The following is a 24,071-nucleotide window of genomic DNA, read 5'->3' on the forward strand; positions in this document are numbered from 1 at the left end:
TTCATCAATTGAAAGGCCTCACTTCCAAAACAAAATCCACTGGATCCACAGACATTACTGCAAGCGGCAAGTCACATCTCCCATAGATTATTTACAAATCTGAATTAATTCTACAATGGACATGACATGGATTCATCAGAGATGGTCAGCATGGATTTGCTAAGGGAAAGCCTTGGCTCCCAAATTTGATTGAATTCTTTGAGAAAGTGACAAGAAGGGTTGATAAAGGTAGTACAGTGGATGTTGTGTACATGGATTTTAGCAAGGCATTTGACCAGGTCCCACACGGCAGATTGATCAACAAAGTGAAAGCCCAGGTTAATGTGGCAAACTGGACCGAAAGTTGGCTCAACAACAGGGAACAAAAGGGATGGATGGATGAATGTCCTTGTGAAAAGAAAGTCGGTTCAAGTGGTATTTCACAGGGCTTGGATTTGGGACCCTTGCTGATTGTATTTATTTTATGTTAACAATTTGGAATCAATGTGTGTGCACAGTTGGGAAAGTTACAGGTGACACAAAGAGTGGCTGAATAATGGGTTGTGTAGAGGATAGTTATAATTTCCAAAACAACTGGGTTGGTGGAATAGGCGATAAAGTGGCAGATGGATGTTAACAGAGGAGTGTAAGCTAGGGAGTACAAATAAATTGGGCACCACTATGAGGGGTAGATGATGCGAGAGATATTGGCGTACACCTACATTGGTCCTAAAGGCAGCGTTCAAGTAGACAAGGTTGCTAGGAAGGCATATGGGATGTTGTCCTCTCATTGGTAGAGGTATAGAATATAAAAGTAAGGATGTAATATTGGAATTGTATAAAACACTGGTGAGGCCACAACTGGAGTATTGTGTGCAGTTCTGGTCACCTCTTTACAGGAAGAATGGAATTGCTCTGGAGAAAGTGCAGAGGAGGTTTACAAGAATGCTCCCAGGCATTGAAAGCTACGAGGAGAGATTAGATAGGCTGGAGTTATTTTCTTGGAACAAAGAAGGCTGGGGGGGTGACTTGATTGAGATGTACAAAATAAAGCGGGGAAGAGATGGCGTGGACAGGTTAAAAATGTTTCCCTTCGCAGAGAATTCTAGAACCAGAGGACATAGATTCGAGTTAAGTGGCAGGAGATGTAGAGGAGACAAGAGGAAGAACTTTTTTTATGCAAAGGGAGGTGGGCAGAGGCCCTAAACTCCAAAAAGTACCTGGATCTGCTGTAAGCATGAAGTGGAGATGCTGGCGTTGGACTGGGGTAAACACAGTAAGAAGTCTCACAACACCAGGTTAAAGTCCAACCAGTTTATTTGATAGTAAACCCGCAAGCTTTCAGAAACGCTGTTCCTTTGTGGAAACCTGATGAAGGAACAATGTTTCCGAAAGCTTGCGGGTTTACTATCAAATAAACTTTCACCTGGTGTTGTGAGACTTCTTACTCTGCTGTAAGCTACAGAGCTATGGGCCAGGTGCAGGAAGGTGGGGTTAGAAAGGACAGCTGAATGTCCTCACACTGGCATGGACAAGATGGGCTTAATGGCCTCCTTCTGTGCTGTAACCTTTCTATTGTCAGCTTGATTTTTGAGAAGATAACATTTGTTGCAAGCACAGGACTTAGTTTTGCTTCTTTGTGTCAGCTAATTAAGAAGTTTGTGAATAGGTGTTTGACTTAATACTTCCTCAAATTCAATATAAGCTAACGTACATATGCATCATTAAATTACACAGTTTGTCATTATTGCCAGTGAAATGAATCCTGTCAAACTATTGACATCCGCAACATCTCACTGCACTTGACGGACGTGCTCAGAATGGGCAAAAAAAAAAATTGACGTCTTCATATTGATTTAATAGTTTCCTTAACCCTATCTTAAAAAATCGTGTGTGTTCATCATGCAATGTGGTGAAGAAGTTCACTGCAATGAGTATTTCAAATTACTCCTTTACTAGTTTCGATCTGTGCCTTTGGTGACTAATATGTCAGTTAGTTTCCAAGTCATGTTGCTAATTCACCCAATTGTGTCAGCCAACATGGTGCCTCTTTCAGGGTTAAGGAGCCCGGTTTTCTCCAGTCTTTCCATGTAACTCAATCCTCTGAATTAAAAAAAAATGCATTCCTTTCTCAGAGTTACAACGCCAATGCGCAAAGTGGACAGGGCAAGCTCTTAATCCACCTGCTTACTTGCTTGCTCCAAAAATCAATTCACATTCAAATTGGATCTAAATTCACGAGAGGCACATGAGATCCAAGCTGACAAGAAAAGGGATGACATCTGATCTCTAAAAGATCGAGAAGCGATAAGGCAAGCCTCTGAAGAGGGCTAAAAGAGCAGACATAGAGAGGATAAAAGCAAAACACTGCGGAGGCTGGAATCTGGAACAAAAGCAGAAAATGCTGGAAAATCTCAGCAGGTCTGACATCATCTGTGGACTTAGAGAGAATAGAGGCAGCATTTCCAGTCTGGATGGCCCTTTGTCGTCATACACATTGGATCATACAATTCCTACAGCACCATCCAGGCCATTTGGCCCATTGAGTCTGTACCGACACAATCCTACCCAGGCCTTATTCCTGTAACTTCACACATTTACCCTGCTAATCCCCCTGACACTAGGGTCAATTTTTGCACGGCTAATCGACCTAACCTGCACATGTGTTTGGACTGTGGGAGTAAACCGAAGCACCTGGACGAAACTCATGCAGACATGAGGAGAGAGTGCAAACTCCACACAGACAGAGTGACCCAAGGCCAGAATCGAACCTGGGTCCCTGCGCTGTGAGGCAGCAGTGCTAACCACTGTGCCGCCCAACTTCACTTGCAAGGACAGCCCAGGGCAAGGGTCCACAAATATGGGACTGCTAAACACAATGATGAATTCGGCAGAAGGGCCTGTACCTTGAGAGTGGTTTGGATGTGGAACTCACTCCCACAAGCAGCTGAAGTGAACAGCTTTGATGTGTCCAATGGAATGGTGGCTAAATCTATGAGGGAGAAAGGAATAGAAGGATTTGTTGATGGGATGGGATGAAGAAGGCTGGGAGGAGATTCCTGCGGAGCATAAGCATCACTATAAAAGCAGCTAGACTGAATGACTCATTTCTGGCACGTAAATATTCTGTAACGCTTTGCAAGGAATTAGTCTTTCAGCTCCGTGCTATGGTTGGAGGATAAGGGGTAAATCTTTCAGGATTGAGGTGAGGAGAAATTTCTTCACCCAGAGGATGGTGAATGTGGAATTCGCTACTACAGAAAGCAACTGAGGCCAAAACGTTGTCAGATTTCAAGAAGAAATTTGATATAACTCCTGGGGATAAAAGAATCAAGGGATCTGGGGGGGAACGGAGGGATCAGGATACTGAATTCGATGATCAGCTATGATCAAAGGACCAAATATTCCCATTTATTTTGTACTCCCGACGACTGTTTGCTTCTAACTTCTATGTTAACACATCTTTCCTTCCAATGTATAACCATTAATTGTGATCAATGTGTCATTTTTCTGGTATCATCTTATGTGCCATTATTTCTTCTTCTGTTGATTTGCCCAAATCCCTTTCCTGGAACCTCTCTGATTGGACTGATCTCCATTCTCACCTATCAGAGTTCTGTCTTTAATTCAATACTATCTGGATATCTTTGCCACTTTGCACTGGCTTTTTATATACACCTCGTTATTAATGCAGGTTAGGTTCAACAGAGCCCAACCAAATGCACTCTCCAGCATGCAACATGGTAGCATTGACAAGGTTACATCATTCACCTAACAAACACCCTTTGATTTCTTGCCTTCAGCTAATTATTATCGGCTTAATTTACTTATTATTATTATAAGTAGGCTTACATTAACACTGCACTGAAGTTACTGTGAAAATCCCCTAATCGCCACACTCTGGCGCCTGTTCGGGTACACTGAGGGAGAATTTAGCATGGCCAATGCACCTAACCAGCATATTTTTCAGATTGTGGGAGGAAACCGGAGAACCCGGAGGAAACCCATGCGGACACGGGGAGAACGTGCAGACTTCACACGGACAGTGACCCAAATCAGGAATCGAACCCAGGTGTGAACGAGGCAGCACTGCTAACTACTGTGCTGTCCCTAAAGGGAAATGTCAGGAGTGGGATTGGAACCCATGCTCCTAAAAAGGGGCCAGAACTCATCAGGACTCCACAAAGGAAAGAATCACATTGGCCTAAGGCCTAAGACTTAGAACATAAGAAATAGGAGCAGGAGTAGGCCGTCTAGCCCTTCGAGCCTGCTCCGCCATTCAATAAGATCATGGCTGATCTGAAGTGGATCAGTTCCACTTTCCCACTTTCTCCCCATAACCCTTAATTCCCCTGTCTATCAGAAACCTATCTACCCGCGACTTAAATATATTCCGCAAGGTAGCCTCCATCACTTCAACGGGCAGACGATTCCAGAGATTCCAGAGGCACTCACTCACCCTGACAAATTCCCACTGATTTCAATCCTATCAGCAGCCCTGCAATAGGAGCTCTTTCAAATGCATTTCGGAATTCTCCGTAGATTAAGTCACTTGGATTTCCACTGTCAACATGAGTATCACCTGCTCAAAACCATTTACTATGTTGTGACTGGAGAGATGATAATCATTTGCAACTAATAACAAACTTCATTAAGTGAGGAGTTTTTAACCCAGGAGTGGTAGGTCTACAGTTCCCAAATTAGACTGTTTCCCTTTGTGACTATGAGTTCTGTGTTAACGTGCTCTCTATCGATCAGACCTCTGGGTTATAGAATCATAGAGTCCCTCCAGTACAGAAGGAGGCAATTCGGCCCATCGAGTCTATACCAACCACAATCTCATCCAAGCCCTATTCCTGCAAATCCATGCATTTATCCTGCTAATCCCCTTGACACTAGCGTGAATTTAGCATGGCCAATCAACCTAACCGGCACATCTTTGGACTCTAGTCAGTCCATTGTTAGCACTTCATAAATTTCATTTCTAATATCCTGTAGAAAACACAGAATCACTTTTAAAATACAGCTGCTGGATTGCAACAAAATGGTGTAAAGAGAATTTGTAACATTTTCACATAAAAGTTTGTGGAAAAAATTACTATGGGTATTCCTGAAAAAAAGTGACATGCTGTCAAAGCTTTTCATCTTGTACTCATCAGGGCAGATTTACAAGAATATTATTTTTAAAGGGAACACCAATCTATACTGCAAGAGAAGAGCACACTGGTTGCTAGCAAGTGAACACTGATTGCTAGAGGCATTGCCATGGAGAACGCACTAGGGAACAGTTAACTGCCAAGCTTTCATTTAAATTCAAACCAGGCAAGTTGATTCTGGCTAGTCAAGGCATTGCCATGGGGATGAACCAGGAAATGGCTGACCCCGAAGCTTTGGTATAGTTGAAAAAGGTGCAATGTGTGGACTTGCTCTTTCTGTCACACTGCGAGTTGACTGCTAACTTTAAATTGGCCGTCAGCATAATACTTTGCGCAATCCAGATTGATCAGCAAGCGCTGTTCAATCTCGGAATCACATTCAATTTTGGACTCTCTGTTTTAGAATGTTGCTAGGACAGGCTGAAGAGGCAGGTTTAGTGTTTTAAATTACTATGTGGGGCCACCAAGCAGGAGTGGGCTCTTCTTTTAAAAGAAGGGGCACAACGAGAAGGAGAATCATAAAGACAGTTTCTTTGACGTTAATCTGAAGATGTCCCATGATCAGGTGATCCTGGGAAGTCTTGGAAAATCATGGCCTTGTAACTGTTGACCATTCATCTCTGAGATACATACAGATGGTTCATCAAGTTCAAATATAACCTTTCATTTTAAAACCAAGTAATTAATAGAAGCAAACAAGATTGGGGCTTGGGAATATTGGATCACTGATTCAGTAGAATTAAGTATTTATCCAATTCAGCAACCTTGGTTAAATCCTTTCCCTTCCAAGGTTTGTGTAATAAATACAGAATTGACTGTATTTATTAAGAAAGAACACAATGGTTTGGAGACAATTTATCTGTTGACAATGTTTGAAGTAAACAGGGGAACAAACTGAAGCGAGTTTATATGGAATGGGGTCAGACAAAAGGAATGGATGGATTCCAGGCACCAGGCAGGAAACAGAATGCTGGAAAGAACCCAAGATATAATTTTACACTTTCAGCGGCTGTTCAAGCAGCTGGTCTTTTCCAGCAACTTCTGTAAAATTCCAAATTGAAGCCAGGGATTTGTAGCCGCTGGGCGCACCCCAACAACCCCCACCCCTGGGCGCACACTACAACCCCCTCCCCAAACCCCACCTCTGGTGCTGGCCCAAAGATCCACCACGCAAGATAAATCTCACAGCCTCTCAGTCTTAGAAATGGGCTATACAAATTGAGCCTTGGCCTAGTAGGGTTTCACGGTGGCACAGTGGTTAGCATTGCTGCCTCACAGCTCCAGGGACCCGGATTCAATTCCCGGCTTGGGTCGCTGTCCGTGTGGAGTCTGCACGTTCTCCCCGTGTCTGTGCGGGCTTCCTCCGGACGCTCCAATTTCCACCCACAGTCCAAAGATGCGCAGGTTAGGTGCACTGACCGTGCTAAATCACCCCTTACTATCATGAGATGTGCAGATTGGAGGAATTAGTGGGGTAAATATTTGAAGTTACAGGGATAGGGCCTAGGTCGGTGCAGACTCGATGGGCTGAATGGCCTCCTTCTGCACTGTAATGATTCTATGAATCTAATGTCACACATGAGATCAACCCAGACTTTAAACTGGTCTTTTTCCTGCTGAACACTCGCTCACTGAAGCAATGGGAGACTCCATCTTACGAACAACCAGGTAAGGCTAAGCAGCCTGGCATATCTAACTCTCAGTCCAACTCAAAACCCTTCTACCAGTTTTAAAGTTTATTTATTGTCGTCGCAATATATTAACACTGCAATGAAATTACTGTGAAAATCACCTAGTTGCCATACTCCTGCACCTGTTCGGGTACAGTGATAGAGAATCTTACACGGCTGATGCACCTAACCGGCACGTCTTTCGGACGGTGGGAGGAAACTGGAGTACCCAGAGGAAACCCACGCAGACACGGGGAGAATGTGCAGACTCCGCTACAGACGGGAATCGAATCCTGGATCCCCGGGCAGCAGAGCTAATCACTGTGCCACCGGCCACTCCACAGTTGGACTTACAGCAGGACTGTGCCAGAGGGATCATGGATTTTGGACCCAAGTAGGCTTTGGTTACGCAAGCCTCTGGCCTAAAGACGACAAGGAAAGCCAAAAGGTTGGAGGAGGAGGTGTGGAAGCATGTGATTAAGATAACGATTCACGCAACCCAACCCACTGTTATAAAGGAATTTTGGTGCTCAGTCAAACACAGCTTTCATATCATGGGGCACTTTTGGGCTCCATCCCACGTTACTGGCAGGAATCTAGCAGACACGTGGAAGCGATGAAATGGTGTGTTGTTTTGAATCCTGGCTGCCTTGGTGGATTAGGAAGAACAGTGAAGCTGATGGTGAGAAATCCCATGGGATCTCAGCTATTCTTCATTTATGTTACGTATAAAACTTCAGTTAGGCCACATTCGGAATATTATGTGAGTTCTGGTCGCCTCACTCCTGGAAGTGCATGGAGCACGCTACCAGAAAGACGTTGAGGCTTTGGAGAGGGTACAGAAAAGATTGACCAGGATGTTGCCTGGTCCGGAAGGTTTTAAGTAGGAGCAGAAGTTCGGACAAATCCAGATTGTTTTCACTAGAAAGACGGAGGCTGAGGGGGTGACCTGATAGAACAAAAAAGAACAAAGAAAATTACGGCACAGGAACAGGCCCTTCAGCCCTCCAAACCTGCACCGACTGTGCTGCCCGACTTAACTAAAACCCCCTATCCTTCCGGGTACCATATCCCGCTATTCCCATCCTATTGATGCATTTGTCCAGACGCCCCTTAAAACTCACTATCGTATCTGCGCTACTACCTCCCCTGGCAGCCAGTACCAGGCATCCACTACCCAATCTATAAAAAAACTTGCCTCGTACATCTTCTTTAAACCTTGCCCCTCGCACCTTAAACCTATGCCCCCTAGTAATTGAATCTTCCGCCCTGGGAAAAAGCTTCTGGCTAGCCACTCTGTCCATGCCCCTTATAATCTTGTAGACTTCTATCAGGTTGCCCCTCAACCTCCGTCGTTCCAGTGAGAACAAACTAAGTTTCTCCAACCTCTCCTCGTAACTAATGTCCTCCACACCAGGCAACATCCTGGGTAAATCTTTTCTGTAGCCTCTCCAAAGCCTCCATCTTGCTGGTACGTGGTGACCAGAATTGAACACGATATTCCAAGTGCCAATTCCAAGAAATCTACAAGGTTATGAGAGACGTAGATAGAGGGATAGTCAGAGGTTTTTTCCTAGGATGGAAGAGTTGACTACAAGAGGGCACAGTTTCAAGGTGAGAGGATGTAAGTGTAGGGGAGATGTGCGGGGAAAGTTTTTCACGCAGGTGGTGGTGGGTGCCTGGCATTCACTGCCAGTGGAGGTGGTGGAAGCAGGCATGTTAGCAACACTCAAGGTGTATCTTGATAGACACATGAACGGCAAGCAAACGGAGGGATAGAAACAATGTAATGGCATAGGTTTGGTGGGCCAAAGGGCCTATTCTTATGCTGTATTGTTCTTGTCCACAAGTGGGGCACAGCCTGAGAAAGCTGGGTGCTCCTCCAGGCTTCAATCACAAGACTCCGTGTGTACGTGGGGTTTCAGCTTTCCTCTGGCGCAGTCATGTTTGTGGAAAGTTAGCAATTTGGTGGCAGTCGCCAGCAATTGACGACATGCTCTTGATAAATTGGAAGTCACCTTCCAAATAAACCCAGCCATCTCGTAATCCAGATTACCCAACGCAATCAAAAAGGTTAGAGCTAAAAGTAAGCACAGATCTTAAGCTGTGTTGTTACACAAATGAACCAAGTTTAGCTTCAAAGCAGCAGCATACAATAGCAGCTCAAACCCAGTTAAACTGCACGCTTCAATCATCTTTGCTCGTAGAAGTTTACAGTAGATGAGACAACCATCCATTATCAATCCTCACTGTAACTTGTGACCGTTGCATTCACTGCTTTTGGAACAGCTTCACAGATAAACCGTATTCAGCCCGACCCATGCCCTGGGGCAGCATTTTGCCTTTTAGTCCGGGGCGCCGATACGAGATCAAATGGAGATCCTGGTCCCACACTGTGGGGTGAATTTTCCCATTCTTTGGGAATTGGGAAGGCTCACCTAATTTAAATTGGAGATACACATGGCTCATGTCCAACTTAGAAAATACCTGAGCACCAGTTAACCTGGTGTACAGGTCTTCAATCCAAGGCAAGAGGTATCTGTCGAGTTTGAACACCCTATTGACAAATAATTGGCCAATTATTTGACCTGCGGGCGGGCTCACTGCACCATTAAAGTCAGTGGGCAGTGAGCTCTGAAAGCTGGAGGGCCAATAGGAAGTCTGCAGATCAGATAAACTGAAAAGACGGCCTCTACATTTTGAGGCACCCTCTCGGCATCTTACAAAACTTATAAAATAAAAAAATGGTGTAATAATCTCGCCAGTCTTTGCTTACCCCGTTACCCTGCAGTGCTGTCCAGCAGCAATGGATACTGGTCAGCCCCGGATCCCATCCACTGCCTGTCTGAGCGGAGCCAACTCCTCCGCTGTTCTTTCACTATTATGCAAGCCACCATTCACCCAATAGGGGAGTTTGATCTCTGCGAGGCCCAGCCTCATCCCTGGGGCCCAACTGAGACTGTGGCCAAAGCTTCTCGTGTGGATTGGGTCACCGGTTTTGAGCATTCTTTCCGTCCTTGCAGAATCAAATTTCTTCTTCTGGGTTTCTTGTTAGGACTCCACCATCCCCTCCAGGTTCGGGAACAGTAATCTTCTCCAAAGCCTCTGTCCCATTAACAATTTGGCAGGGGCGATTACTGGCATTGTGTGAGGGGTAGTCCCATAGTCAAATAAAAATCATGCCAGTTTGGTCTCTATGGATACTGCAGGGATGCTTCTTCATGCTGAGCTTAAGCATCTGCACCGCTCGCTCAGCCCAGCTCACTGGGTGATGTGTTTGATTCCACTGGAAAGTATGAAAGTCTGAAACTTGGTGCTAGCAAAGGTAGTGTCACTGTCAGAAACCGGGAGTTCAGGTATCCTGTGCATGCAGAAATTGTCGTACTTTCTCAATGGTAGCATGGGGAGTGGTGGAACCCATGCGATGTATCCCCAACTGTTTGGAGTATGCGTCAATCATAACTAGGAATATGGGACCCAAAAAAGGCCCAGCAAAATCCACAAACACTCACACCCAGGGCCTACCAGGACACGCTCACATCTGTAGGGAGGCTGAGGGGAGGAGTTCTTGATTCTCTTGATATGATTCACACTGCCTAATCAAGTCAGTCATGTCTGCATCAAGGCCAGGCCACCATATGGAGCTCCTGGCAAGCATTTCCATCTTCAAACTCCAAGGGTGTTTATGGTGTAATTTTTTAAGTATTGGATGTCATCCTGGGCGAAGGACAACAATACAGGAACACCAGAGGATGGTGCCTGAACACTGAGCTTCCAGCTTTCGTTCCATCTGAGGGCTCTCCTCTGAATGCCTCATTTAATATTGTGTGTTTTAATTTCTATTTTTCATTAGTAAAGAAGCCAAACTCCCAAATAAATTTCCTGTAATAATTTACTGACCCCAGGAAGAAATTTCATTCCGTGAGGTTCCTTGGAGTGAGCATCACCTTAATGGCCTTCACCTTGTCCTCCAACCAATAAAGGTTCCTGCCATCCGCCAGAGGGCCCAAATAGGTCATGGCACTTTCTTGAAAGACGCATTTTTCCCTTTTCAGGAGTACCCTGACCTCCGAAAATTGTTGAAAGACTCTTCCATGTTTGCAAGGTGTTTGTGCATCTGCCTTTGTGCATTTTAATTGTCACATACCTCAGGGAAGGTTTACCTAATTTAAGTTGGAGATACACATGGCTCATGTCCAACTTAGAAAATGCCTGAGCACCAGTTAACCTGGTGTACAGGTCTTCAATCCAAGGCAAGGGGTATCTGTTGAGTTTAAACACCCTACTGACAATAAGCTTATAATCACCACAAAGTCGGACCAATTTTTCTGGCTTCAGGACAGGAACAACAGGTGGGGCCCACTCTACAAATTGTATGGATCTTATTATGCCCAGCTTTTCCAGGTGTTTCAGTTCCAGTTCTTCTACTTCCAGTAGGGAGTATGGAACTGGTCTCCCTTTCAAATACTTAAGGATACTGAGGTTCACTCAGATTTTAACTACCCCTCACCCCCGTGCCCAGCCTGAGGATCTTCAGCCAGCTCACTGTGATGTGTGGGAGCCATGCTCTTCCCTTAAGACAAGATCCTTGTCCCTCTACAATGAGGTTGGGTGAATGTGCAGGGTTAGGGGGATAGGGCAGAAGGGAGGGCCTGGCTGGGATGCTCTTTTGGAAAGTTGGTGCAGACTTGATGGGTTACATGGCTTCTTTCTACATTGCAGGGGTTCTACGTTTCTGTGGCTCTATGACTATCGCTTTCTCGGTGTCAGTAAACTCAATTGGGATGTATGCTAAGACCTCACATACTTCTTAAAGGTTGATCTATTTTGGGAGGGACGCATATGATGACAGCATGCAAACAAAAGAAATATATCAGGTGATGTGTGATCCTTCCGTTGCACACCCCTGTTGCCGGGCACAAGGGTTACATCCTTGATATAGAGTTCCCAAGGTCCGTCACAGTTGCGGATGAGTTGGGGTCGTGAGGTGGGGTGGGATGTCTTCAAATTTAATGGAATTGTGTTGCCAATACAATCAATTGCTGAGTTACTGACTGCAGCACAGAATCGCACCATGTCTTTAAAAAATTCTTAATTAGAAAGAAGCCTTTTTAAAACCCTGAGGCAAGCATCGTAGTAACTTTCCACCCTACTCCTGCCGTGTTTACCCAGTTGTGGCGTGAATTATCTTAAATAAGCCAACGCTGTTGACTTCAGAACGTAGGGCAGGGTCAGGGGGTCAGGCTGCATTATTGGGAGGGCCACACAAGTTACACAAATCCGCCCCTGAAAACTCTCCCTGCAGTGGAACTCCTGTGGATATTGCTATTGATAAAGTGTCAAGTAAATCAAAGCTGTTCATAGTGACTTACTAGTTTGATGTACCGTATCCTTTAGCCTTAGTAAATCCCATCGATATTGCCACCACCAAGGCTGGTAACCCTGAAAATATAAATTATTGGTAAGAAAACTGGACTGAAATTCAAATACAACTTCTTTTCCACTGCAAGGGCAAAATGTATCAATTATGCATCAAAACATTTATGAGATATTAACTTTTATTTGAAATATATTAAATAAGGAGGAAGGAAAACAATTTTTATTGTAAATATCTCTTACAAAATTGACAAAGTTAATTTACTGTCATGAAAAATTTAGACACTTATCATACTTACCCCAACCAAGGCATAGAAAGCGTTTGCGTATGAGCCTTGTTCTAATCTTCCCTGTAACGGCCATGTAGGACTGCCACGCTTCGGTCAAAACCCAGCAGAAAGAAGCCAGGAAGAAGAAATGGAGAAGGGCGGTGGTCATTGTACAAACGCCCTGTGCACACAGAACAAAGCAAAAATGATTTAGTTTGGAAATACTGTGGAGCAAAACCCACCATGGTTTAAAGAGCTTCCCCACGTGTAGGGGACCTACTCAAACCCACCAACTTTCACAGATTTAAAATCATAGGCGGTCACTATCTAAGGTCGTACAAGTACTGATGGATTTTGTACAAGAGTCTGTTGGCCCCCCAGTGGAGGCAAGTAAGCGCATGAGGTAACAAAAAAAGACAAATGGGATGTTGGCATTTATTGCAAAGGGGCTGGCGTATAAAAATAGAGAAGCGTGATTGCAATTGTGTAGGGCGTTGGTGAGATCACATCTGGAGTACTGTGTCCAGTTTTGATCTCCTTATTTGCGGAAGGATGTGGTGGCACTGGAGGCTGTTCACAGGAGATTCACCAGATTGATTCTGGGAATGAAAGGGTTAACGTACGAGGAGACAGTTTGGGCTTATACTCCCTGGAGCTTAGAAGGATGAGATGGGGTCTGATTGAGATATACAGAAGTTTAGAGGGGATTGATAAAATGTAGGCCAAATGTTTCCTCTTACAGGGCACTCTAGAACATGAGGTCGTAGGTACAGGTTGAGAGGCAGTAGGTTTAAAACTGAGATGAGGAGGAATAAGTTCTTGCAGAGGGTAGTGAATTTGTGGAACTCACTGCCCCATAGCAAGGTGGAATCTGAATTGTTGAATGGTTTCAAGAAGGGCATAGATGTGTTTCTAATAATAAAGGGATAAGGGGATATGGGGAACAGTGGGGAGGTGGATTTGAGACCAGGAAGAAATCAGCCATGATCTGATTGAATGGCGGAGCAGACTCAAGAGGCTGAATTTGCCTACTTCTGTTCCTAATTCCTATGTTTCTCAGTCAAGGCAAGTCATCACCTTCAGGAAAAGAAGGGAGGGTGGAGGAGCTGGAAATTCGACTTGGGCACAAAATTCACTGCGCACAATCCAAAGCTTGTGGGAGGCTCTGGTATCAGAGACCCAGAGAGGAAGTATTTCAATCCAGCACATCACCTATTCCCAAAGATCATCACCTAACACGATTGCCGCAATCTTTTGTTTCACTGCTACAAGCCGTAGGCAATGACTCTTTCACATTCATTACACTGTCTGCGTATATCCTTCTCAGGCAGGTGACAGATGCCATTTATTTGCCAGTAGCTCCTTCCAAGAAATATGACAATGTTAACTGAATAGATGAAATGGAAAATTAATTTAATGAAAACCGCGGCACGTCAAGGCAATAAATAAAAGGACAAGCTTTCCATTACACATCAGATCGCTGATGTTATTTTAGGCAAGATCAGTACATTACCAACATAATATGTCACTGCTGTGTGCTAAATTAATGCAGCAACCCTATGCCCCTTCTTCATCCTGATTAAGATTATTGAATACATTTAAAACATTCCTACTTCATGGACAAAATAGGCCAAGCCATTAAATGCCAGGACTTGGCCTGCGTGCACCTAATGTTTGGGTCCAATGCAGCAATTTTATAACCTTCCCAAGCACCCATATTCTCAAACCACCAAGTGCCAAGAACACTGAATTCAATTATTAGTTTTGCTGAGACTGGCTGCTCTGAGAGTTATTAATCAATAGTTTCGTAGTTTATGGAACAACAAAAGTAAAATGCATTGCAACTTCAAAAGCTAGATCTATTTCATCTCCAAAGCTGCCTTTGAAATTGATGAGGTGCAATGTGATTATAGTTTCTCAAGAGCTACCTAAATAATGAGTTAAGTGGCCAAGAAATAGCAATAAAATACGAGTCATGGGTGAATGCAAACAAGATTGGTGTTTTCACTGTACTATTTCTTCCTTCGGGTAATCATTTGATTGCTGTACATTTAAACCGGTCTGTGGCATGTGGTTTTATTGCTGTCTCAAAGTCATAATTCTAAATGCAGGAATGTTTAGACCAAAGCATTTTGTTTGCTTTGAACCAGATACTTATATTCTTCTAAATCTAAACTACCACATGGACCCCTCACTTCTACTATTAAACTCCTGCTTTCTGGCACATTCTTCTCCATCCCGTACTTTGCTGCATCTCTCCCCATCTTGCAAAGGAAGACTCGCATTTACATCTCACTTTTCACAATGACCAGACATCGAGTTGTTTCAGAGCTAACCAGTTATTGAAGCGTAGTCACCCCGATAATGCAGGAGATGTGGCAGCCAGTTTGCATGCCATTCAAATGGTCAGTGGATAGGCGTATGGATAACATTGGAATAGTTTAGGTTAGAGGGTCATTAGATTGGTTCCACTGGTCGGCGCAACATCGAGGGCTGAAGGGCCTGTACTGCGCTGTAATGTTCTATGTTCTATAAGCTCTTAGAGACACCTGATAATAGAACATAGAACATTACAGCGTAGTACAGGCCCTTCAGCCCTCGATGTTGCACCGACAGTGGAACCAATGTAATGACCCTTTAACCTAAACTATTCTAATGTTATCCATACGCCTATCCACTGACCATTTGAATGCCCTGGGGGCAGATAATCTGCGTTCAGTGATGTTGGTTGAGGGATAAATATTGGCCAGCACACCAGCGGAAAAACTCCTCTGTTCTTCTTCATATTAGTGTCCTGGGATCTTTTTCATCCACCCGAGGAAGCAGAAGGACTTTGGCTTAAGGGTCTCATCTGAAGGTGTGGCACGTTGGAAAGCTCTTATGGTGAAGTGGTAATGTCCCTACCTCTGACCAAGAAGTCCCATGTTCACGGCCCAGTTCAGAACTTGATGGCCATAGAAGGTGGATTCTTACCTTGGCCAAATAGGTTGATTACTGCCTGGTGGCAGGCAATAAGAGTGGAGGGTTCCTGGCCAGCCATACTGTATTATTTTGCCAAGCTTGATCATGGACCATGTCAATGGAAATCCATGTGTGCCAACATCCTCTTAGAACAAAAGGATGAAGTAGAATCCTTAGGACTTCCCAAAGCATCGCATAACAAGCAGATTGGTGTAGGCAACTGTAGCAGCTAATTTGTGCACAGCATGACTCCACAAAAAGAAAGGGATTGGAGAGTCTGTGTTCATGATAGTGCCTGAATGAGGAAATTGCTCCTGCTTTTATATTTAATGCACAGGCAAGTGGGGCGGCACAGTGGCAAGCACTGCTGCCTCACAGCTCTAGGGACCCGGGTTCGATTCCAGACTTGGGTGACTGTGTGGAGTTTGCACGTTCTCCCTGTGTCTGCATGGGTTTCCTCCAGGTGCTTCAGTTTCCTCCCAGACGCCAAAATGTCCAGGTTAGATTGATTGTCCATGGTAAATTGCCCCTTAGTATCCCAAGATGTGTAGGTTAGGGAGATAAGCAGAGTAAATACGTGAGGTTACGGGGATAGAGTCTGGGTAACGTACTCTTTTGGAGAGTCAGTGCAGGCTCGATGGGCCAAGTGGCTGGCTTTTGCACTGTAGGGAGTCTGTGATTCTATAATTCTAAGCGTCTGTTTCCTTTCTTATCTAAAAGAAGCTTCTTCAACAGTGCAGTTAATGCACATAGACACATTGATGCAGTATGTGCTTTAGTCTTGGATTAGGATTATCTGAGGCATAAGCATTTTCCTTCTAATTGGTTAGGGTGGGGTGGGTTAGCAGTAGAGGCTCCTGATGGCAGGCAGCATGGTAGCACAATGGTTAGCACTGCTGCTTCACAGCTCCACGGTCCTGGGTTCGATTCCTGGCTCGGGTCACTATCTGTGTGGAGTTTGCACATTCTCCTCATGTCTGTGTGGGTTTCCTCTGGTTTCCTCCCACAGTCCAAAGACGTGCGGGCTAGGTTGATTGGCTGTGCTAAGGAATTGCCCCTTAGTGTCCTGGGATGTGTAGATTAGAGGGATTTAGTGGGTTAAAATATGTAGGGATATGGGAGTAGGGCCTGGATGGGACTGTGTTCGGTGCAGACTCGATGGGCCGAAGGGCCTCTTTCTGCACTGTAGGGTTCTATGATTGTTAAGTCTTTAGTGAGTGTGGCATGAATTAGTACCTGGGATGAGAGGCATCAGGCACTTGTACTGCCTGGAGAAGCTGGAATTGTTGATACTGGGGACAGAGAAGGCCTGGGGAAGATTTGATCAAAATATTCAATACAAGGAAGGATATTGATAAATGATGAGGAACTGCTTGCACTAGCAGAAGGGCCGATAACCAGAAGAGACAGATTTGAAGATAATTGGCAAAAAATGGCCAAACATAAAGAGCAGAGATATTGCTCCAATGCCAAGTCCCCACTGCGTAGATAGAGTGAATTCCTCCCATGTGACTGGGGCAATACATCCAACCCTCTTGCAAGCATTGAGGAATGTCTTTATATCTGACACTACAGCATGTGAATGAAATACCCCCCGAGGTTTGTCAGTGTATCACTGCTGTATCATCCAATGACTCAAAGTACGAATCAAACCATGTGTCCTGTCAGTATCCAGAACCTGTGATATTGTTTCGATCTTTCTGTTTTTCAAAGCCCATTCTACTTTCTCAGGAGGGCGTAGGAAACTCAGCACATCTGCTATGATTCTCATCAATCTTTATAGATGCATCACAGAGAGCATCTTCCTGTCTGTATCACAGCTTGGTATGGCTCCTGCTCCTGTCCAAGGCCACCAGAAACTACAAAGGGTCGTGAACGAAGCTCAGACCATGATGCAAACCAGCCACTCACCCACTGTCTCCGTCTATACTTCCCGCTGCCTCAGAAAAGCATCTAGCATAATCAAGGACCCCACATATCCAGGACGTACTCTCTTCCGCCTTCTTCAATTGGGAAAAAGGTACAAAAGTCTGAGATCATGCACCAACCAACTCAAGATCAGCTTCTTCCTTGCTGCCATCAGATTTTTGAATGGACCTACCCTACATTAACTTGATCTTTCTCTACACCCTAGTTCTGACTATAACACTACATTCTGCATCCTCTCTTCTCCTTCTCCTCTTTGTTCTCAATGGATGGTATGCTTTGTCTGTACAGCACGCAAGAAACAACACTTATCACTATTTACCAATACATGTGACAATAATAAAGCAAATCAAATCTAATTTCAAATGTGGCCTCTGCTTTGGAGATTGGATTAGCATCTCAGTCTGGTATTAATGGAAAACCATGAAACAGGAAATGGAAACTGGCTCATCAGTCTGAAATGCAGCTCTCCTGGAAGTGAATTCTCTGAGCTAGCCTTTCCAATCTGAATGTGGAGGCAGCAGGACTACAACGCAGAAGATGTTTATTCATGGGAACAGGTGTACAGAGGCCACAAGAAGTGGCACAAGCAGTTTGCCTGGTTATGGCACATACAGCCAACGACCAAGAATCTTCCAAATGACAAGCCTCCACTGCGCACAGAGAGTGAGTTCCTGCCGATAGTACATCCAAACCTTGTATTTGTTCTCAGAGGATGTTGGCACACATGGATTTCCATTGGCGTAGTCCATAATTTAAAAAAAAAACGATGAGTTGTGGTCAGTTTTATAATAACGAGAGAAGGGAGTGCAGACAGCACTGTTATAAGTGAAGAACAAATGCCCCATGGAACTTCAGCATAACGGTACAGTGGTGAGCACTGCTGCCTCACAGCGCCAGGGACCCAAATTCAATTCTGGTCTTGGTAACTGTTTGCGTGGAGTTTGCACGTTCTCCCTGTGCCTGGGTGGGTTTCTTCCGGGTGCTCTTGTTTCTGCCCACAGTCCAAAGATGTACGGGTTTGGTTGATTGCCCATGCTAAATTGACCCTCATGTAGGGTTACGAGAATAGGGCCTGGGTGGGACTGTGGTCGGTACAGGCTGGATGGGCTGAATGGCCTCCTTCTGTGCCGTATGGATTCTAGCAGGCATTGAGGAACGTCTTTATACCTGACACTTTCCAGCATGTGAATGAAACACGCCCCAAAGTTTGTCAGTGCTGAAGGAAATGTGGCAACGCAATAACTGGGACTAGCTGGGAAGATACCAAGGTCACCATGGACCCATTGGGACAAAGGGCCTGCTTCCGTACTGTATCGCTTTATGACTCTGAATACAAGGAGTCGTCGGCTTAAATAATTTATATTGTTATTGTGGTGGTTGTCTCTTTAAGGGCAACACTGCCTGGGAGAGTTAATTGGGACAGAAAGTGAGTAACTCCCCAAGAGGGTGAAATCCTCTCTTAGAAGACATGTAGGGCCTAGGGCAGCTGGGTGGCTGCTGGCCTCTGTACAGTTGTTCCTATTAATAAGCCCTTTTTGCGTGGCTGATGCAGTCTGTGAAGATGCATCACTACATTTGGCAATGAGCAGAAAATTGTGATGACAACGCCTGTGGCCCGACACCTGAGTGTCTTGTTTTAATCAAAGTCTGAAGGAGAAAGTACTCATCGGAATGCCTGCCTTCGGTGAATAGAGCCGGTGAGATGTTGAGATATTGCCAGACCCCGAGGGTCAGACACAGAAAGAGCCTGGAGCGGCCAATGTAGTCAAAAGTTCAGAAATGTATGGAAAAATTGTTCAAAGAACGTAATACTCAGGAGCAAGAGTTTTGGTTTTGAGTTCGAGGAAAAGTGGAATCTAAATTATAAGAGAAACGATGAGTTGCGGTCAGTTTTATCATAAAGAGAGGAGAGTGCAGAGAGCAGTGTTATAAGTGAAGAACAAATGCCCCACGGAACTTCAGCATAATGGCACAGTGGTTAGCACTGCTGCCTCACAGTGCCAGGGACCCAAATTCAGTTCTGGGCTTGGTACCTGTTTGTGTGGAGTTTGCACGCTCTCCCTGTACCTGTGTGGGTTTCCTCCGGGTGCTCTGGTTTCTGTCCACAGCCCAAAGATGTGCGAGTTTAGTTGATTGCCCATGCTAAAATTGACCCTCATTACAGGACTAGGGCCTGGGTGGGATTGTGGTTGGTGCAGTCTCGATGGGCTGAACGGCCTCCTTCTGTGCAGTGTAGATTCTATGCTTCTAAGTTCTTCAGAAGCTCAGGAAACTAAAGATGCTGAGATTGACAAGTCCCTGATCAGGGTTTCTTTGATTCATTTGTGGGATATGGGCATCGCTGGCTGCCAGCATTTATTGCCTATCCCTAGTTGCTGGAGGGTAGTTGAGAATCAACCACGTTGCTGGGGCTCTGGAGTAGGCCAGACCAGGTAAGAATGGCAGATTTCCTTCCCTAAGGGACATTAGTGAACCAGATGAGTTTTTCTGACAATTGACAATGGTTTCATGGTCACCAGTAGATTCATAATTTCAGATATTATTGAATTCAAATTCCACCACTGCTGTGACAGGATTCGAACCCATGTCCCCAGAATGCCAACAGACTAGCAATCAAACCACTAGGCCGTCACCTTCCCAGTGGAATGGAGCCTGCAGAGCTTCCGTGATGGCTGCCCCTGTACTGATGGACTTTCAGCAGAGAAATTCTGGGGTTTTGAGGGTGGGTGATTGGGGGCAGGGTGGGGTGGGGGTGCGTGTAGGGAGTCCCAAATTTGTTTAAAAGAAGTGGGAAAGTTTTGAAAACAACGGTGTCTTGGACCTGGAAATCGTTGGGTTTCTATTGCAATCAACTAAAAAAACAAAACCAGTGAATTAAAAGAGGGACTGCAGACTCTCCAAATGGCCTGAGGGAAGGAAGGGTTTTTTTTTAGATCGCTGGAGGCGTTTTCCAATGGTGGAGAAGTAAAGTTTTAAAGGTTAAAAAAAATGTTTAATGAAGAACAGTCAGATTCATGTCAAAACTTCAAAAGTGTGGGACAAACACAGAGTGAACCAGCAGCTGCTGACAGTTAGTAAAAAAGATGACAGAACATAGAACCCTACAGTGCAGAAAGAGGCCCTTCGACCCGTTGAGTCTGCACCGAACACAATCCCACCAAGGCCCTACCCCCATATCCCCAGATATTATACCCACTAATCCCTCTGACCTACGCATCCTTGGACACTAAGGGGCAATTTCTTAGCACGGCCAATCAACCTAACCTGCACATCTTTAGACTGTGGGAGGAAACCGGAGCACCCGGAGGAAACCCACGCAGACACGAGGAGAATGTGCAAACTCCACACAGACAGTGACCCGAGCCAGGAATTGAACCCAGGACCCTGGAGCTGTGAAACAGCACTGCTAACCACTGTGCTACCGTGCCGCCCCGCAGTGAATGGAGACCTCAACGAAGAGGAAATTATGATGCAGTGAAGATAAGAGGAGGGTATACAAGACCCCAGAAGGAGTAGAGCACTGAAATACTCCAGACGGGGGCACACAAAGATGCCAGAAGAAGAGCCATATGAGTATTGGAGAATTGAAAAAGTCAACACTGGAGGCAGACCTGATCAACAGTGAAGCCAAAAGGGTTTGGCTGAAGTTAAGACAAGTGGAAATGAAGATTCCATTTATGAAATGTATATGTCCAGGAAGAACTCGATGGAATCCCCTCAGAAGAAACACAGACATTAAAGACTTCAAAAGAAACTAGGAACTATTGAACATAAAGAGGAATCAACAGAAAGAGTTAAAGCTCCGGAGAAACGATTAAAACAATAAGATAAAACGACCGACAACAAACTGTAAAAGAAAGTTGCAAAAGTTTCCAAAAAGAAATTGAGGGGAACTTAATGAGATAACAGAGTTAGCTCATTAAGCTGAATTCCATGAAAAGCAGCCAGAAAATAAGAACAAGTCCAGTGGAGAATTGAATCAGGAGAATAAGAACTTGAAGAAGGATGCATGACAATGGGAAATTAACCAAAGCTGTAAAAACATTGAAACCGACAGCAGAAATAGCAATTCAAGCAGAAAAACTGGGATTTTGTGCCAGAACACCAGGCAGCACGGTGGCACAGTGGTTAGCACTACAGTCTCACAGCGTCAGGGAACTGGTTTCAATTCCGGCCTTGAGTCACTCTCTGTATGGACATTCTCCCCATGTCTGCATGGGTATCCTCCGCGTGCTCTGGTTTCCTCCCAAACGCCAAAGACTTGCGGGTTTGGTTGGATTGGCCATGCTAAATTGACCATTAACGTCAGGGGGATTAGCAGGGTAAATACACGGGGTTACGGGGATGGGGCCTGGGTGAGATTGTTGTTGGTGCAGGCTCGATGGGCCGAATACTTTCCTTCTGCACCGAAGGAATTTTATGAACAAGACTGCTGAAATGGTCATGTGAATGGAAAAGCACAAGAACCAAATACGATGAAAAGAGAAGAATCTGTATCACATGAGCCATGCACCAAAAACATAGCACCACTATCATTCCTTCACACTTAACAGACCGAGATCGCTAAGGAACTGTGGTGACTTGAGACTTTGTTGTATTGTGATATGTGCTAGCATGCATTATAATGTAAGGTGCTTGGTAGATCAAGGGTCAACATGGGACTGGAGATTGGTACCAGCCACAGGGTTAGGTATGTAGTCACAGGTCAAGGAACAGTCTAGGACAGAACTCAGTAAGCAGCAAGCTTGTATGGAACAGCACCATGCAAGACTATATTTGCAAATGTACACTGTTAAAGCCGACTGATAAAAGTGTCAATGTTTAAATATACAAGCCTTGAGATCTCATCAATGAGCCATCACCACAGCAACAAAGAACAGAATTTTATATAACATATAATGCGACATGGTGTCATAATATGAAACTTTGACCGTGGATCAAGTGAGATCACGGGAATTATTATCTCTGTGACTGGGGACTCCCGTTCTACCTCACAGACATGGAGGAGCTCATTGTTTGTAAACATGTGGATCACTGGAAGAGTAGAGAGATGCTTCAGCTGTCAGTGTTGCCAACAAGCAATGTTTTCAAACCTATAAGTACCTGCTCAACCTGTTACAGACATGACTGATGTCGCTATGGAATCAAGTTGTAATGAACTGTCTGTGCCAGAAGGGGTACCCACTGTTTCAGTTCCTTTAATGTCAATCTGGTGGAAGAATCTTAGACTACAGAGTTTCACCACTCTAAAAGAAACAGAAAAACCCCTCAAAGACTCAACATATAACTGGCCAACTCGTGTGTATAATGTTTAGATCAAGTAACTTAGTTATCAAAGATTGTATAATGGAGTTAAAGGGGGAAGGATGTGGTGATTGTCCCTTTAAGGGAAACACAGCAGAGTAAGTGTCACCTGGCTTGGGGAACCAATTGAGACTGAGAGTAGGTAATCACCCCGGGGTAGAGTCCTCATTTAGGCAGAAGACATGTAGGAACTCGGGCAGCTGAATGGACTCCTCCAGGGCAGCCGTGTTGCTGCTAGCCTCCACAGTTTGTCTTATTAATAAACACCATTTTTGTTTCCAATGAAGTCTGTGAACATACATCATTACAAATATGGTGCTTTCAATATAATAACATGGCTACAGGTTTAGTTTAGTTTGTTTACTAGTGTCACAAGTAGGCTTACATTAACACTGCAATGAAGTTACTGTGAAAATCCCCCAATCATCATACTCCAGCGCCTGTTCGGATACACAGAGTAGGTTTCAAGGAACTCCAAAAATGACATGCTAGACAATCTAGCATGGCCAATCCACCTATCCTGTATATTTTTGGACACTAAGGGGTAAGGGGAGACACCGGAAAGGCAGGCTTGTGATTAACGTTTTTGTCTTTTCACTCCGCAGGTGGAGGTCCACCTCGTTGTCAAACGAGGGGCATGCACACGGTGGGTCGTGCGTGGGCTGCTCCTGGAGGTTCCGGGAGTGGCCTAGTACTTCGTGTCGGTGTGTGTGCTTGATCCTGGACCGGTAGACGGGCGCCGCAACAGCTCGGTGACTAGCACTGCTAGCTGTGCAGATACATGGATTTGGGCCTGTGTCTGTGGGAGTTTGTGCATTCTCCCTGTGGTTGCGTGGGTTTCCTCCAGGCGCTCCGGTTTCCTCCCACACACCAAAGATGTGCTCTTAGGCTGATTGGTTTTACCAAATTGACACTATTCTCCCCTGAATCTGGCTAAGTCAGGGGTTCTATTTGTAGATACGCAGGGTAGAATAGGTGTAGGGTGATGCGGCGGCGCGGGCTTGTTGGGCCGAAGGGCCTGTTTCCCGTGCTGGGTTGTTCTTTGTTTTTGTTTTGTTTAATTTAGCATGGCCAAAGTAATCTACATAGCTTTGGACACTGAAGGACAATCTGGCATGGCTAATTCATCTATCCTGTATATCTTTGAACACTAAGGGGTAATTTAGCATGGCCAATGCAAGTAATTTACATATCTTTGGACACTAAAGGACAATCCAGCATGGCCAATCCATCTAACCTGCATATCTCTGGACACCAAGGAGCAATTTAGCATGGCCAATATACCTATCTACATATCTTTGGACATTAAAGGACAACTTAGCGCGGCCAATCCGATTATCCTGCATATATTTGGACACTAAAGGAAATTTAAGCATGGCCAATACACCTAATCTACACATCTCTGGACTGTGGGAGGAAACTGGAGC

At 44.8% G+C, this 24,071-nt stretch overlaps 1 protein-coding gene across 1 annotated transcript in view; it reads right to left on the reverse strand.

Annotated features, from left to right (window-relative positions):
* Positions 1-24,071, reverse strand: part of adgrb3 (adhesion G protein-coupled receptor B3) — a 791,427-nt gene that overhangs the window by 103,075 nt on the left and 664,281 nt on the right. Inside the window, exons 20-21 of the mRNA XM_080191979.1 lie at positions 12,481-12,631; positions 12,178-12,247 (exon numbers count right to left, since the gene is read on the reverse strand). Coding sequence (XP_080048105.1) covers positions 12,178-12,247; positions 12,481-12,631 — 221 coding nt within the window. The remainder of the gene's footprint in view (positions 1-12,177; positions 12,248-12,480; positions 12,632-24,071) is intronic.

The sequence above is a fragment of the Carcharhinus amblyrhynchos genome, chromosome 7 (genome assembly GCF_965287045.1).
Source record: "Carcharhinus amblyrhynchos chromosome 7, sCarAmb.v2.hapA, whole genome shotgun sequence".
In the NCBI taxonomy this organism is placed as follows: Eukaryota; Metazoa; Chordata; class Chondrichthyes; order Carcharhiniformes; family Carcharhinidae; genus Carcharhinus; species Carcharhinus amblyrhynchos.